This window comes from Apium graveolens, chromosome 4 (assembly GCF_009905375.1).
Source record: "Apium graveolens cultivar Ventura chromosome 4, ASM990537v1, whole genome shotgun sequence".
In the NCBI taxonomy this organism is placed as follows: domain Eukaryota; kingdom Viridiplantae; phylum Streptophyta; class Magnoliopsida; order Apiales; family Apiaceae; genus Apium; species Apium graveolens.
Genome location: NC_133650.1, coordinates 277,017,325 through 277,033,466, shown reverse-complemented (window position 1 = coordinate 277,033,466; position 16,142 = coordinate 277,017,325). Strand labels below are relative to the sequence as shown.

The window sequence follows — 16,142 nt, the reverse complement described above, 5'->3', positions numbered from 1 at the left end:
GTACTGTGTATATGATTCAGCTTGCAATAATGATGTATAATGATTGCTCAAGGGATTCTAGAGAAGTCCATGATATTGTATTAAACCAAAATTATTTATTAAAATGTCCCCAAGATTATGACTCGATTTGTCTCAAATTCTTTAGCCGAAAGATTGAATATCAATGAACATGGTCTTCTCCATGTAAGGCCTATCATTCCGCAACGTAAATTATTGTGTAGTCGTCAATTGTAAGCTTGATGTTAAATTGTTTTTCTCCACTGGCATGTAGTTCAAGTGTACAAGTTAGATGTTGGTCCTAACCTCCTCCTCTCACTGCGTACCTCGTTTTCAATTATATAAATATTTTTTTTGTGTCTGTTTTGGTTTACATTATTTTGCATCTTTATTAAACACATGTTTTTTTTCCTTGAAAAGTTGCCTTTTTATTCACAAATATGATATAATATTATTACACAGCTCTCTTTATTAAAAATTACTAGCGTTTCAGAAAATCGAATTTAGGTAGACATTAGAAAGTAGAATTCTTACAAAATACGCCTCATAGCTTATCCAGTGAAATAATGAAGATTTATTGGCGAAAATTGTGCATTTGTTGGAAGAGGAAATTTAGAGAAATTTATATATATATGGAATTATAAAGTTACTAGTGTTTTAATGAATTTAATAATAAATATCTCACATATCACTTGGACGTACTTTTGGTCTTGTACATGGGAGTAAATTTTCCTGAGACAAACAGTACCGAGCATGATTCTTGGGGCGAGTCGTTTACACTAATATCAAAGAAAAAAACATGCCCATTATTCCATGCAATTTTATGAAAAATAATTGAACCCTTGCAACACAGTTGTATGAATCACACCAAACACTAACCTAAAGACAAGTTAAATGTTCAAAAGGGAATGAGCTTTCCCTTACAGGCAGATAACAAAGGTGAGATCGATCAAAATTATTGTAGAGCTCACACTCCTTCAGGATACGAAATGTATACAAAATTAGAAGTCATAGCAACTGTAAGGAGACACAAAAGACATCTACCGCTGAGCCAAAACAAAGAAAACCAGATGCCACCAGAACAACGCCTTTTATATTGAATTAGGCCAAGGTAAGATCTACACGGATCTTGCAGTACATAAATGTTTATTTGACAGTTCCGTTGGTTTGGTTTTTCATTTGTCGATATGCATATATGTATTTACATCTCATACAAACATGACGGGGACTACACAACGGGTTTTAGTTAGCAGCAGCAATTTGCCACACTTGTAAAAAGAGGCGACTAGTTCCAACTTAATCTACTTCTGGAAGGAAAATAATTACATTTACAAGGTAGTTGCTAAAAATAATGAAAACTACAACCTTTAACATATTACATCAACATACAAAAGACAAACTATACCACCCGCTTGTACTCTTGCATCCATTACAGTTCCTAAACCGATTGTTGTCTCCTGAGTTTAAGCTCATTTCTTCTTACCTAAAAGAGCATGCACATATTCAGTAAAAAATCCAAACCAAATTTTAATTTAAATGATTAAAAATGCTAGGGGTCCAGAAAATATCTACTGATACATGACACACTATAATGTGAACTGATTTATACAATAATAAGTTCTAAATCAAATATGCTAAGGCCTTTGGCTCATGAATCATGATATACATTTAAATTTAATGCACATTCTCTGAGTCCTAGCACTACTCATGGATGCTATATCTAGCGTTTTTATAATTGTAGGACAATGATATGTAGTTGAGCAAAGAGCTGGAAGGAGAATCTCTAATTGCATCCATAACGTAGAATTTGTGAAATCAAATGCACGCTCAAAAAATGTACTTATCTATTGTTTTGTTTTATTGTTTTATCTATATTGATCAAAAATAAAAATTAGGATATAAAATTTCAGTATCAATTAAATATTACCAAGTTGAGAAAAGCGTCAAACCACAATTAACAAGTTGGGCTTTGTCACTAAAGTTGCAATAATACAAAACATCGTGTTATGCTGGTGGAAGTGGACGCCGGCAGGTTGGGCACTCCATCTTTATATCCATCCACCTTTGTAAGCAGCCAGAATGGAAAAAATGGTCACACGGTGTCACCTACACATGTATGTTTCGACAATGTTAGTTAAACAGCAGTGCCTTCCTCTTAGCCTTTAATCAAAATCTGAATAGCTTTCCTAAAGTACCATGCAGTCATTTGGACATTGAGAGAAATCAATGGCTGTCATGCAAATGACACAGTCTGTGGCATGGTTTGTGTCCTGATCCAACCTTCTATAGTAGCTATACTTCTCTGGCAAAATCTGCACAATGGGATCTCTATGATTAAATAAAGATATACAGAGCAGCTGCCAAATTAGATACACGGCAAATTTTAAAGATTAGAGTGAATGATGTTCATGGTAGCTGTTAACTATTAATTAACTGAGAACAGTAATTCATCACATGCTAATTATGTTAATCTTCCATTTCCTTATAACAACAAAACACGATCTAGCAGCTAGAAGGACGTACTACTTCCTTTACCCGATTGTTGAAGAACATCATATAACATAACAATCTTTTGAAAATAGAATTCCAACTCTATCCGAGAACATAAGCAGCTCCACAAGATATATGGTGCTAGTACAAGGTTACTTTAGTACTCAACACCATTATTTTACAAAAAAAAAAAATCATGAAAAGGAGTCGTCATGAATATTGAAAAGAGTGAATCAAGATCAGATTTTACCCATCTCTCAAGGATCTGTCATCCAAGTAGATCTAAGAAAAATATAGTGCTTTTCGGTGCTCAGGAGTCGGGTGTTATATTACATTGGGAGTATCAGGAAGCATATTGCTTATGTACTTTATCAGGTCTTTAGATCAAGGATATTTGAAAAGCACAAAAGCTATAACCTTGTTTACGAGTGATGTTTAATCACATATGTACAAAAAAATCCTATCTATTCATTTATTTATGAATCCCATAGCAGGTGATACTTTCTTTTTACTAAACTATCTAAAGGTCTATTTCCATCTGTATTCATATTTTGGTCTCCGTAAATGAATAATTTAAAAAGAGAATATCTATACTATACATGTGTATACATATTAATCAAATCGAACCTGACGAGGAATGAAGCACCGAGAACCAAGATAGTGTTGTAGTAGAAGAATTGAGGATTGCAGCCCAACAAAAACCCCCAAGAAGATGCACCAATCCTTGTCAGGCTTGGTGCGCATGAAGTTATGAGGACAACCAAAGATATATAACGGTATTGCAAGGCGAGTGATACTCATTCCTATAATGTAATGAGGATGCATTGGTTTTCTCGAGTCACGAACAACATTGTTGACAATCTGAGGTATCCAAAAGGAATGCACAAGGAGAAGGATAAATCGCAGATATTTATGGAACTCATACATGATCAAAATACCACCTAGAAGGATCCCATCTGCAAACAGCAGGCCATAATGTTCAATATTATTTCTAGTAAGGAAATAGTATAATTTCTAACCAAAAACATTATCAATTCTAATTAATTAATGTAAATAATATTGCTACCAAGGGGAAATATTAATTCCACAAAAGATAGTTTTAGTCCATTAAGCAATTTAATCAGAATCTTGTTAAGCACTCAAATGCTTGCTTTTGCAAGCAGAGAAGTAAAGAAGGTATAGGCAGGGGCAGGGGCAGTTGTGTAGCTATTAAGTGCCAGACTGCCAGGGGTGCCCCCGGCATCCTGATTCCTCAGTTCCCATACCAATAGTGCTCAAAAGCAAAACCGCAATACTCGAAAACTATATTAAAAATAAGAGTTGTGTAAATGACACGAGTTAATCCAGAAAGACACATACAAAGAATTATAGATGTACATAAGATAAAGAAAATAAAACAAAAGGAATACATAAATACTCGAACTATAATGTTTTCGAAATAAGAAGTTAATAACCTATTTAGTTTACTGTATTCATGAAATTTATATTAATATATTTTCTTATAATATTATTTAATTTTAATATACAATCACAAGTTTTATTTCTTTGTCATGCCCGCCTTGACATCATAGATTTTAGAGCTCTATGCTTTATGTGCAATAATCTACCATAAAAATTCATGATGTAGTTCAAGGGATACTGTAAACCTGCAAACAATATGACAAACACATAAAAAATTAAGAACGAGTCTACAGTTAGCAATCTTACAAATAACATAACTTGCTGATTCAAGTAATTATGAACATGTCCACTCTAGGAAGCATAGTCCATGTTTTTTGACGTTGGAATCTTACCATGAAGGTTGTGCAAAAGATTCAGGTATCGAGTATATTTACCATACTACGTAAATATTAAGCTACGGATTTCAAAGATTAATACAGTACAAAATATAATAATTGATAAACAGCTAAGCAAGATTAGTACTTACAGAAACGACTATAAAGAACTGAAAGTTCACGCCTCATTGCTTCCCAACTCTCTCCATTATTTGCAGGCCTATTCGCCTTCCAAATGGCAAGAAGATATCTCATCTCAAAAATTGAGAAGACGACGAATTTGAAAAATGCAGCAGTTGCAAACGCATTAAATAAGGATTCTGCACATATACAAGTAACAATATTGGAGAACGCAAGTTAGCAATGATAGATAGTTTGCAAAAGAATCTTAAATGATGCCACCGACACATAATCAGTATCATTTGATATACCAACTAGGATTCCCGCAGTCAGATGTAAAAGACAAAGGTATGCATCCATGATAGCCTGTTGCCCAATAGTCAAAATTGAAACTTTGGCCGCTCCCTGACAGTTGAATACAAAACGAATCGATTGTTAAATGCTTTATACAAAAATTAAGGCCGCAAGTGTCCAACAGAATACAATTAATAGTCTTTATCATACTGGCAAAGAATGATAATCCTACACCAAAAGTACATAGGCTCAAGAAGAAACACTTACAGATTGTGTGTTGCTATGTTCCATTTGTCGAATTAACAGAAGAACTTGAAGGAAAGAAATCTAATGTGTAAGATGGTTAAGCAAAATCAACAAATATCAGTCTAAATAATGATCTATTGAATGATGTTAGTGAAGGATACAAAAGTAACCATCAGGGTGTAATTAACAGCTTTGTTATAGTACACCTCAGTGTTGACAGAGGTTGCATTCAGTAGCATGGGTTGAAGGCAATCTCCATCATCATCTATAGAAGGGCTTTCCATTGAGCCCTCAATATGATAATGAACACGATCGCCATCTATATAGGGTTAAGCAAAAAAAGACAAAATGAATTAGGCATATTGAGCTAGCCATATGGTAAAGTAACTATGTCCATTAGCAATAAAATTGACAGAAGACTAACAATGAACTATTAATCATTGAACACAAAACAGCGATCTCAGTGAAGACTCTTATTAGTATCTTACCAAAAGTACATTAGATTCAGCAGTGCTGTGTAACCAATGTCTTGATAGAATTATGTTTTTCCATGTAAAAGCTGGATGCTAACAACAATCTTTTTTTTTTGCTATATTGCTAACAAATAGTTTATGAATACGGCTTCTGAGCAAGAGTCGTGCCTTACATGGTACAACGTCCAGTTACAGGAAGACACATTACTTTTTCTTCAGTCGACAGGTATGTTAAGCTCTATTAGATATTAAATAGCCAAATGGTAAAGATGATTTGGTTAAAATTCACATTCTGAGTTCAGCTTTTAGGTCTGCGCATAGTTCTGTCCATCTGGATAACAAAAAATCGTATATTCACGTTTACTGTGAACCTCCACGCAAGGAGGATATTGTTACTCAATACAACTATTAGGCTCTAAAACTAAATAAAGCTTTATCAGGTAATAATAGCTTTCACTAGCCTGCAGAAATATATTCAAACTGACGTGCACAAGTTTTGAGTAATTCTTATTTTAGTGGGAATATCAATTATCAGAAAATTCCTAAAGAAAGGTAGTCATTAACATAAATAGAATTTCAAGTGATTAGGATTATAAGAGTAGCAGTTCCTATAAATATAGATGTCGAGACAGAGCCCAAAATTTAAATTTCACCATTAAAAAAGTGGTGTCTTCAAATAAAAATGCAAAAAAAAAAAAAAAAGTTAAGCTGATTAAGGATTCCACGCAAGGACAGGACAATATTGGGTATGTTTGAAAATTATTTTTGCGTATATCAGGACTGTTAAAAAAAATGCATCATGAGAATTATCAAAAAAAGCAAAGAGAAAATTATCCAAAAACAGGAAGAAAAAGAATAATAACATTAAAAAAGCATAAAGGGCTTAGGTTCCTCAGAACACGTACTATTTTGCATGGGTGGGACACGTGATATCTGAGCCGCAATTTCAATATTACAATGTTTCTCCATGTCATAAATAGGTGCTACAATAAGAAGGAAACAATTATTATAGTCATGCAAAACAAAGTCCTGAAAAAAAATTATATTCAAGTATAATTTTTACAATGCTTCCTCTTCCAAATCTTGTCTCGTGGGGACTCTTGAAACACCTGGGATGAGAAAACTCCAAGCTGTTTTAACGCATAACACATGAAGTAAGTTATAGGTTCAAGTCAGCAGTCAAACATATATTCTGAGAGCACACAGTTATTAATAACCAATAATCTCCTGCATACATGGAATATATTAATATACGCAAGCATACATCTAAATTCTATCACTAAAGTTTAAAAAACTACTAGCTATAAGCTGCTCCCACAAATTAGGAGTATTCTTGCACAACAGGATGGCATATCTGAAAGATTTGTTGAATGTTGAATAAGTGACAATGGCAAAATGTTTAACCTTCCAATAGACTCAAACATGATTGTGGACCTCGATCTTCCTCTAAACAGTATTTTTTTAAGCAATGCCCTCCAACTGCCTTCTGATTTCATGCCTATTTCCCTCTTTTCAGCTTCTACTCTTTTTTTTGAAGTGACCTTCTACCAATGTTACATGGAACACGGTTCAGTTTGAAACTGGGTATACAAACGGATACGCGAAAGGTTTCAATTGAGTAAATTTGGTAAGGATGAACGGTTAGGTACAATAAAAAATAGAATTATAATATCATTCTTCCTTCGTATATAGTAGTAAGGACAACTAAATTTGTTTAGTTTTTTATATATATATATATAATTTGAAATATTAAAATACTTTTTTTAATTATTTTTTTAACTTTGGTTACTATTTATACAGACAGTTAAAAAGTCATTATATTAACTTTTAAGAAAATCAAATAACATTCAAAATATTAAATAATATAGTACTGCTTCACATTAGTCAACTTTTTTCTTTGACTATTGTCAAAAACTCAAAAGTATTAAAAAACAATAATTTTGAATAATTCACATACTTTAAAATTATAGCTATACATGCATAAAGCTGTGTTTCAACCAATGTTATAAGGAACACGGGACGTTCAAGAGAATCACTACCCAGTTTGTCCGTAAGAAACATGGGTCGATTCCAACCAGATCACCACGGGTTTGCGCTACGGTACATACCATAGATGCCTTGGTTCTAGTAAAAGTCAAAAAACATGGCCTGCATGCATGTATATCTATCGGTCTAAAGCTGTGAAGCATGAGGGCGGGTGCAGGTGCTGGATACATAGTGCGGCAGATTTGGTAAATTTAAAAATATGGGGATTCGGGTGGGGGGATATGGCATAAGATATTAATACACACACACATACACACACACATAATACATTAATTTAAATTTAATAATGAATTAAAGATGTTATTAATATTGATGTACTTTTATTCAGAATAATGTATATTAGGTTTGTTTTTTTGGGGATTTTCAATAAATTCCCAAGTTTTAAAAACTTTTTGCAAAAATACTACCATTTTTTAAAAATATTTGCAAAAATACGTTTTTGCAACTTCGGAACCATTTTGCAACCACGTTTGCAACTTGAATTTATAAAAATATTTGCGAAAATACGTTCTGTAAATCGTTGCAACATAATTTGCAACCTAAAATGCAACACATAATGCAACCCAAAATGCAACCTAAAACAGTTTCACAATTCAAACTAAAATGCAACCTATTATGCAACATCGTATTTTGCAAATATTATCAGAGTAAAATAGTATTTTTGCAAATCTTTTCAGAAGTTGATAAAATCGCAAATAATTTTAGAAAAAGTTGTAATTTTGATAAATTCCCTTTTCAGTTTATTTTAGGAATCACAGTGCTTCAGCCTTCAGATTCGGCATATTGTTTGTTTATATTTATTATTATCATTAATTGAAACGTACTACAACCTTGTATAGTTGTATATCTACTCAATTTTTATATTAATATATTTTAACTAAGATTTCCATGTGACCACTGAATAGTGTGTGCAGATAGATTTGGTTCTTAAGAAAGAAAAATGAGAAGATGACCGGAGATCTCGAGGAAGACACACACACATATATAAAAGTGTGTGTATATAGACGTTTGGTTCATAAGAAAGAAAAATGAGAAGATGACCGGAGATCGATGAAGACACCGGTGATGAAGACGTCGGAGATGGTAGGATAATTAGGCTTCCTAGTCTCTCAATAACAACGGGTAAAGATAGAAAAAAGACCTTCAAATACCAAATGGTACCGCTCTGACTCGAGGTTGAAATTTACGCTTCGTGCCATTCCCGCACCCTACTATACCACCTCCCCAAACTACGATGATACGCCGTGGGGGTCACCCTGTATGTACTTAGTCGCACCCACAGCACCCCCGCAAGAAGGGCTTCACAGTATGTTACCTTAGAACCGAATCCCTGCTTTCTAGTTTTAAAGCATGTCAAATTATTCAAAATTATTGTTTTTTTAAACTTTTTGAGTTTTAGTTATCTTTACTACTATAATAATATAGTAAAGAAGATTAACATTATAATATTTTTTTTATCATGCCCAAACATTCCGCCGTACCGGATTCACTCAATGAAACCTTCTGCGTATCTGTTTTCGTACTTCATTTAGCGTTTCGAAACGAACCCCTTCCATATAATATTAGTTTTGACTTTTACTGAATCGAGGCATTTGTGATATGTTTTCTTCGTCGTCTTCTCTTTTTATCTCTCTGATCCTTCTTTTATCTCTACATCTTTACTTCATTGTAAATTTCCTTTACTCTATTAAGATTCAGGCTACTTTTTTCCTCTTCTTCGTTTTTCTTTATTTTTTCAAAGAACTAGGTCGCCGGATTTACAGTGGGTCATCGGAAAATAAGATCTGGATCGCGAACCCGTGGTGGTCTGGTCAGAATCGACCCTTGTTCCGGTATGGACGAATTGGGTATGGACGAATTGGTTCGTGATTCTCTTGAACGTCCTGTGTTCCTTGTAACATTGCCTTCTACTTATTTTAGGGGAGTTCAAACTTAATATTAAGAACTTGAATAAAATGAGAACAATTCTCTTGACAAAAAAAATGAGAACAATTCTAAATAAGTTAATAGTCTTGTTATTTAGTAACCAGGTGTGCTTCCACAACTCCAACATAAGGTATTTGTCAACTACACAACAGGGGTGGTTCAGAAAAAATCAGTGCAGAGTGCATGAATAAATTTAGAGAAGAGATCAGTAGAGAACACTAGAAATTTTAAGGCTCTAGTTGTGCAGCAAAGCATTACATACTTCTACAACACGACAAAACAAAGAGTGCGTCAAAAGTACGTTTGGGGGAATATTTTAGGAAAAGTGCACTCGCGGTTTGATTTTGTTTTGTAACAGAGCACATACACGTTTTGTAATAAACCCTAATACGTTGTTGACTTGTTTAACCTCTAAAAAGCTTCTGGCTTGACTAGGTTTTACCTTGTTGACTTGTTTAACCTCTAAAAAGGGCAACAATGAGTACATTGAAGTCCTAAGTAACGTTACATGTCACAAGATCTCATAGCCACAGCTTCAACATTCTACAGCAGATCAGAGTTTTCCACAACATTAATAACTAAAACATGAAAAATATTTCACTGCCACAAAATTACTCTACTAGATTTGTTACTCAACAAATTCAATATTAAAATATTTGTACAAGGCGGATAATATATTTTATGCCACAGTCAACAAGGCAACTTAGGGAACCAAGTAAAGCAATGAAAAACCCGATTCAGATTATTGCAAAAGGACCTAAACAACATTAATACTGATCAGTGATAAAATTAATTAAGTGATGTAGAGTACTGGAATCAATAGTAGACTATTATACATCAAAAGGTCACTTGTAATATTGATATCAAATTGTGATAAGAGTTACCAGGTGATATGGATTGGATAGAATGTAGTCATCTTCACGTCCAAATTCTCCCTCTTTTCCACTGCAATGAGATTGTACATATATCAGTACTGAAGAATACAACATAGGCTCATCGGAGCAAGTCATTTTATGTCTATAAATTAACAATAACACATTACATAATGTGAAGTGTAAATGCAAAAAAAAAAAAACTACAAATGTGAAAGGATTTCATAGAAATGTCTTTTCATTAATAAATATATGTTCAGTCCTAAAGGATTTCAACCGTCAATAAATATATACTCATTCCTAAAATATTCCAATATAGATAATAGTCAAGAGGCAAGCATCAATATAAAATCAAGACAGGCTAGATGTAGATTCATTAGAAAAGGTGCAACTTTAATATTTATATGTATGTTATAAATGGAAATCCACCCAAGGTAACAAAGAAAAACCGGATAACCAAAGAGAAAAACAGAAGCTCGTGAGCCAGAAGATATTTGAAAACCATAGAAATGTAATGAAATCGACAAGACAGAGTACTGTGATGTGAAGAAAATAAGAAGCAAAGTTGGTGACTAAATTAGTAGAAGTACCTGTGGGCTACCATCCTAAGTTGTCTAAACGGCCATATATATACCCCTTCTACCTTGATTTGAGCACCACCAACTTCATGTTCATTGTCAAAAACATCATGGAATATGATCACCCCCTGCCAATGAAAATGAAATTAAACAAAGTTTCTTTCCACTTTTCCAGAAGTAAAACAATGAAACTTGCACTACAGCAACAGTACAAGAAAATAGTATTTCCAAAAAAATGTTTTATACTCAAGAATTAAATCAGAAATTGTATAATAGAAACATTCCTAGTAATGCTAACATCCCCGGTGGACTAAAGTAAACAAAAACAAGTATATACCCATGAAAGTAGAAAATAGAGGTGACTCCTCTGCAAAATGAATCATTAAATATCTTAAGGACCTATCATTTTACCTGAACATAATGTACACCATTAATCTTCGTTGGTGTACTGATCAATTCGAGGACAGAGTTGCCGTCAGATTTTCCAAATTTCGGGAACCTGAATGTGCTATTGGTAGAATCCAATAACCTCCATGATCCTGCATAAAGTATGCCCATACAAGACAAAACATAGTGGTATGTAAAACCTAATTGTTGAAGGAGTTTAAAGGCACAGAAGATGAATTGCAGGCAACAACTACTCTGCAGAGATGGCATATTACAAACAGCAGTTCTCATGCTAACACTATTTTCAGTTTGATTGAAAGAAAACTTGTACTATTCTGGGTACATACTCCATATTTACTTCAGTCTTTCCATTCATAAAAATTTAAATTAGAGCTGATCCAACGAATCTATGGACACTTGCCCGTTTTCCTCACTCTTCCCTCTTGCGTATATATTTTTTACATACAATTTTGGTCACACTTTTCCGTTCCTACTTCATCCCAATCCTTCTAATCAAATAGAATGTAAAGAATTCAATAATTACTGAATAGTGAATACTCGAGGATTGTTGAACATGAACATCCTCAACGTGGTCCTACCAGCAGTCACGCATTACATCCATGTCTTGCTGGTTTAGGAACAACCACAATGTTTCACATCATGATTAGAGTCATATTTGAAACTCTCAGAATTGTCCCAATAAAAATACCCCGTTGACTCTTGAGTTTCTTGCTTCTGTCAACTAGTAATTCACAATATCTAAAACAAACCTTTATTATAAAAGTTCTCTGCCACTGTGTCCTACATTGATACAATCGCAAGGATTCTAGATTCTAAGCAAAATAGCCTAATTAAGAGTGCAAGAGGAAGTCGAGGAACAATACTTTAGAAAAGTAACAAAAAAACTAAATACTGTTAACAGCAAAAGGGTAGATGATAAATATATCTTCCAGTACTGGATAGTCAAAAAACAACATATATGTGCAAAAAATGCAAACCTCGATATGTTCCGGTTATATTCCATGCTGAAAAAGAAGCAGGTTCATTATCATCCTTCCTCACCACAAGCCACTGCAATTATCCAATAATAATCATATAACAACAATTACGCCCTAAAAAACCAAAAACTAAATTATACTGTGATCAACAATTATGACCATGAAACATTCTACACAATTAGTCTAAAATCTGTTTTGGGGGAAATAGGGAAACAGGTTATCATAAAAACAATTAATATCATCAAACATTATACAAAAGCATTTTACATCTGTTTTGGGGGGAAATGCGGGAAGAGGGTTATCGATTTATCGTAAACAATTAACGATCATTACGATATACACAAGTAGTTCACATGTTTCGGGGGGAAATGGGGGAACAGGGTTATCCTAAACAGTTAGCATCAAACATTTTACACAAGCAGTTGACATCTATTTTAACAAAATGCGGGAAGAGGGTTATCGTCAACAATTACTAATCATCAAAAAATCAAACACCCAATCAAAAGAATTGAACTCAAATTACACACAATAGATACCAAACATATAGAAATTAAGAGTACCTCATCACCCCATGAATGAGCAGCCTCTCTCAAGGGCCTAAGCGCCGTCACCGGAACAAAACCAACAATCAGTACACCAATTGAAAAGAACCCAACAAAATTTAAGGTTGTACTAACAAACTTATTACAAGAGCCCATCAGGACACAACACAATTGAGCTGAAACCCAAGCACCAATCTTGCTTACAACTAAAGTTAATAAAATAAATATATTTATGTAAACAACTGGAAAGTGAAAGATCAACGGGGATAGATTATAACAAAGATAGTGGCTAGTACTTGTGATTTCGACAACAAGCCAACCCAATTCACCTAACCAGATAAATAAATATAATTTAAACACAAGTACTAGACTTAGACTTGTATTAGTACATATATTTATATTATTGTGTGGATACTAGGATGTTGTTATTACACAGACTATTTGTGAATTGTGATGATTTAGAGGGTGAATTGTGTGCAGTTGCAAGTACTTGTAGTAGTATATTTCTGGTACGACTTTGGTTAGTGTGTTACTGTGTGTATTTCCACTTTCTATTTTTCCTCTCTTTTTTTTTCTCGAAAGTATATCATGCGAAATTGCGAACCGAACAAGTCACGTATATTATGTTTCTAGACCTCCGAAAATAATTTTTCGAATTTATTTGATCAAAATTTTTTAGTATAATGTTTCCTTTTATTTTTTAAAATTTAAAGTTATAATGACTACGTGAATTTAAAATGCCCTAATCTTATTTCAACCAAAACTATAAAGTTAATGTAATATATTAGAATTGATCTCGTAATCCATAATCTATAATCTGTCAAAAAACTACATCTCTTAATCTATAATTACATAAATTCTATTGGTACTTCAAATTACTATTGGTGAATGGTAATAATTCAGGATTGATCTTATAAATATAGATTTTTATACCACAAATAAGTCTTGATTCAATAGCATTATGATATATATACACACTATCGTATAACCTGTGCGGTGCACGAGCTAATAATAATATAATGTTATCATTTACATAATTATTTTTGTAAAATAAATTTTTTTAAAAAAATAATTAAATAAAATATAATAACTATGTATAATTGAAATTAATGATACATATATTTTTTATATTATATTTTTGTCGGATTCAAATTTGGATATTAAAAATATTAAGATTTAGAATATTGTTCATATTGAATATAACAATTCTCATATATTTATTTTAAAATTTAATAATACCATCACCTATCAATACTAAATTATTAAAATTCAAATATATTCATCATATTGGTTCTATCAACATACGAGACCTTATTCGTTTTTCCATCACTTTCACTACCTGGTAAAGACACATTTTTGCACACTTAAAACACTTTAATGTTTTATAAGGCATGTTGAACTACACACTTTTTCATGATTACATTTGTTTTACTAGAACGACGGATCTTGGACATGACTAATATTTTAATACTTACACCGTAAATTCTTTATTTTTTAACTGAAATTTTAGTGCACATACCCTATATTCATTTTTTTTTACTTTGAAAACATCCATTTTTTAGTTATCGGTGTTTTTTAAAATAAAGAATTTTATTTCAATATAAGAAATCATATTTCATGTTGGCCTACGTAAAATCGCAAGAGAATGCAAGTTTTATATTTTTTTTCTTTTTTATGTATTTTTAATTTAATTTTTAAATATAATATTTGTGTTTATCTGATGTGTATTAACTATTAAGAATTAATTGATTATGAGATTATTTGATCTCCGGCTTAGAGAGAATTATAATTTGAATTAATATTAGAAGAGTTAAAGATATATAAATTGTTTCTTATTTTTAATATTAATAATATTTTTGAAAGTTGTGTTAACTATTTTTTAGGAAGATATTAACCGAACAATCAATCATAAATTATTACACTTAAAATAGCCTATTACGCTTAAAATAGCATATAATATATGCTATGCATGGTTTATTTTTAATATTAATTACCATATTATTATTATTATTTTATTTACTTTTTATTATAAGATGTTAATTACGCAATAAAATAAATGAGTTTTTGAAATTTATGATATTAATTTTAATATAAACTATTTAATATTATTTTTTTTCAAATTTATTTATTAATTTTGCGATCCAAATATGTTTTTGATATAAATGGTTAATGGAGTAGGTTTTTAGTAGCGAGTCAAGACGTGCAAGTGTGCTGACTAAAATTATATTTGTTTAAGTTTTATTTTGGAATGTGTTAATATACTTTTTAAAAAGGTGTTAACCAACTGACCAAACAAAACCATGTTTCGCTTATAATAATATAGTATAGATATTGTTATGCCACATTTTGGCATATATTAATATTCCCAAATTTCTAATATTATTAATTATTAATTCCGATTAATAAATAATTATTTATTGCCAAAGTAATATCCTCTCCCTAAAACGAGGAAGAATCGATCTCAATGAATAAATAACAAAAATTATCTCGAAACGATATCTTTTAAATCAAGAAAAATATCACAACGCCAAGATTAAATCATTTTAAAATCGGTAATCAAGCACATTAACGAAACTTATCCCTAAAGTCTCTCAGGGATAGGCCCGAATTTCACATAAATGCGTAGGTTTGATCCAATATAAATTGGTACGCAGGCATCTTGTCAAAGGGATCTGATACAACGAGAAAAATCGAGACACCTCCCAAGTCCAGCCACCCTATTTTTTATAAACCCCAATCCCAAAAAATAGCCACATTAATACAAATTACGCTCTACTATTTCAGCAACCTCCAATTTCGTGCTGTTACGAAATTCCTCCAACAACAGATATATATCAAATAGAAACTTAACATAAAAAAAAAAATCTAAATCATTAGACCAATCTAAAATAATGCCCCCCTAAAAGTACCACACCCAACCAATCTACACCCTCTCACGAATTTTGATTTTAATTCGTGAATTTTAGATTAGATTAATATTTAAAAATATTTTTTTAAAAACTAAAGTTGATAAAAAGGAAAAAAATCAAAATAAGTTGAGAAAAAGTACGTCATTACTAACATTCAACTTATCAGCTTATAAGTTGGAAATTTGACTTATAAGTTAGGTCGACAAACACTCGTCGATAAGTACTTAACAACTTATAAGTCAATAAGCCACTTATATAGTGGTGGCCAAACAAGCCCATTATCTATTGTTTATATCCTCACCAAGTAGTTAATTAATACACAAATATAACGAGCTCGACATTTGACGCTAGAAGAAACTTTTTATTATACATTTATCCAACCACAAATCCACGATTGCTGATCCAAAAAATACAATTTTATAATTCGATGGGATGAAAGACGTAGTCACTATTCCACGAGTTGGAGTTGAACAATGACCTTCAAACCTA

The 16,142-nt window shown here is 32.2% G+C and overlaps 1 protein-coding gene across 1 annotated transcript; it reads right to left on the bottom strand.

Moving 5' to 3' along the window:
• Positions 1-1,068: 1,068 nt before the first annotated feature.
• On the bottom strand, positions 1,069-13,233 carry LOC141721040 (transmembrane E3 ubiquitin-protein ligase FLY2-like). The gene is made up of 15 exons (XM_074523772.1): positions 12,763-13,233; positions 12,203-12,275; positions 11,229-11,356; positions 10,830-10,945; positions 10,252-10,312; positions 6,459-6,525; positions 6,301-6,378; positions 5,084-5,241; positions 4,944-5,003; positions 4,694-4,787; positions 4,415-4,582; positions 3,115-3,443; positions 2,193-2,309; positions 1,925-2,103; positions 1,069-1,480 (listed from the first exon to the last, which is right to left on the bottom strand). The coding sequence occupies exons 1-14, from the start codon at positions 12,898-12,900 to the stop codon at positions 2,002-2,004; spliced, it is 1,689 nt and encodes a 562-aa protein (XP_074379873.1). The 5' UTR covers positions 12,901-13,233; the 3' UTR covers positions 1,069-1,480; positions 1,925-2,001.
• Between the last annotated feature and the right edge of the window lie 2,909 nt (positions 13,234-16,142).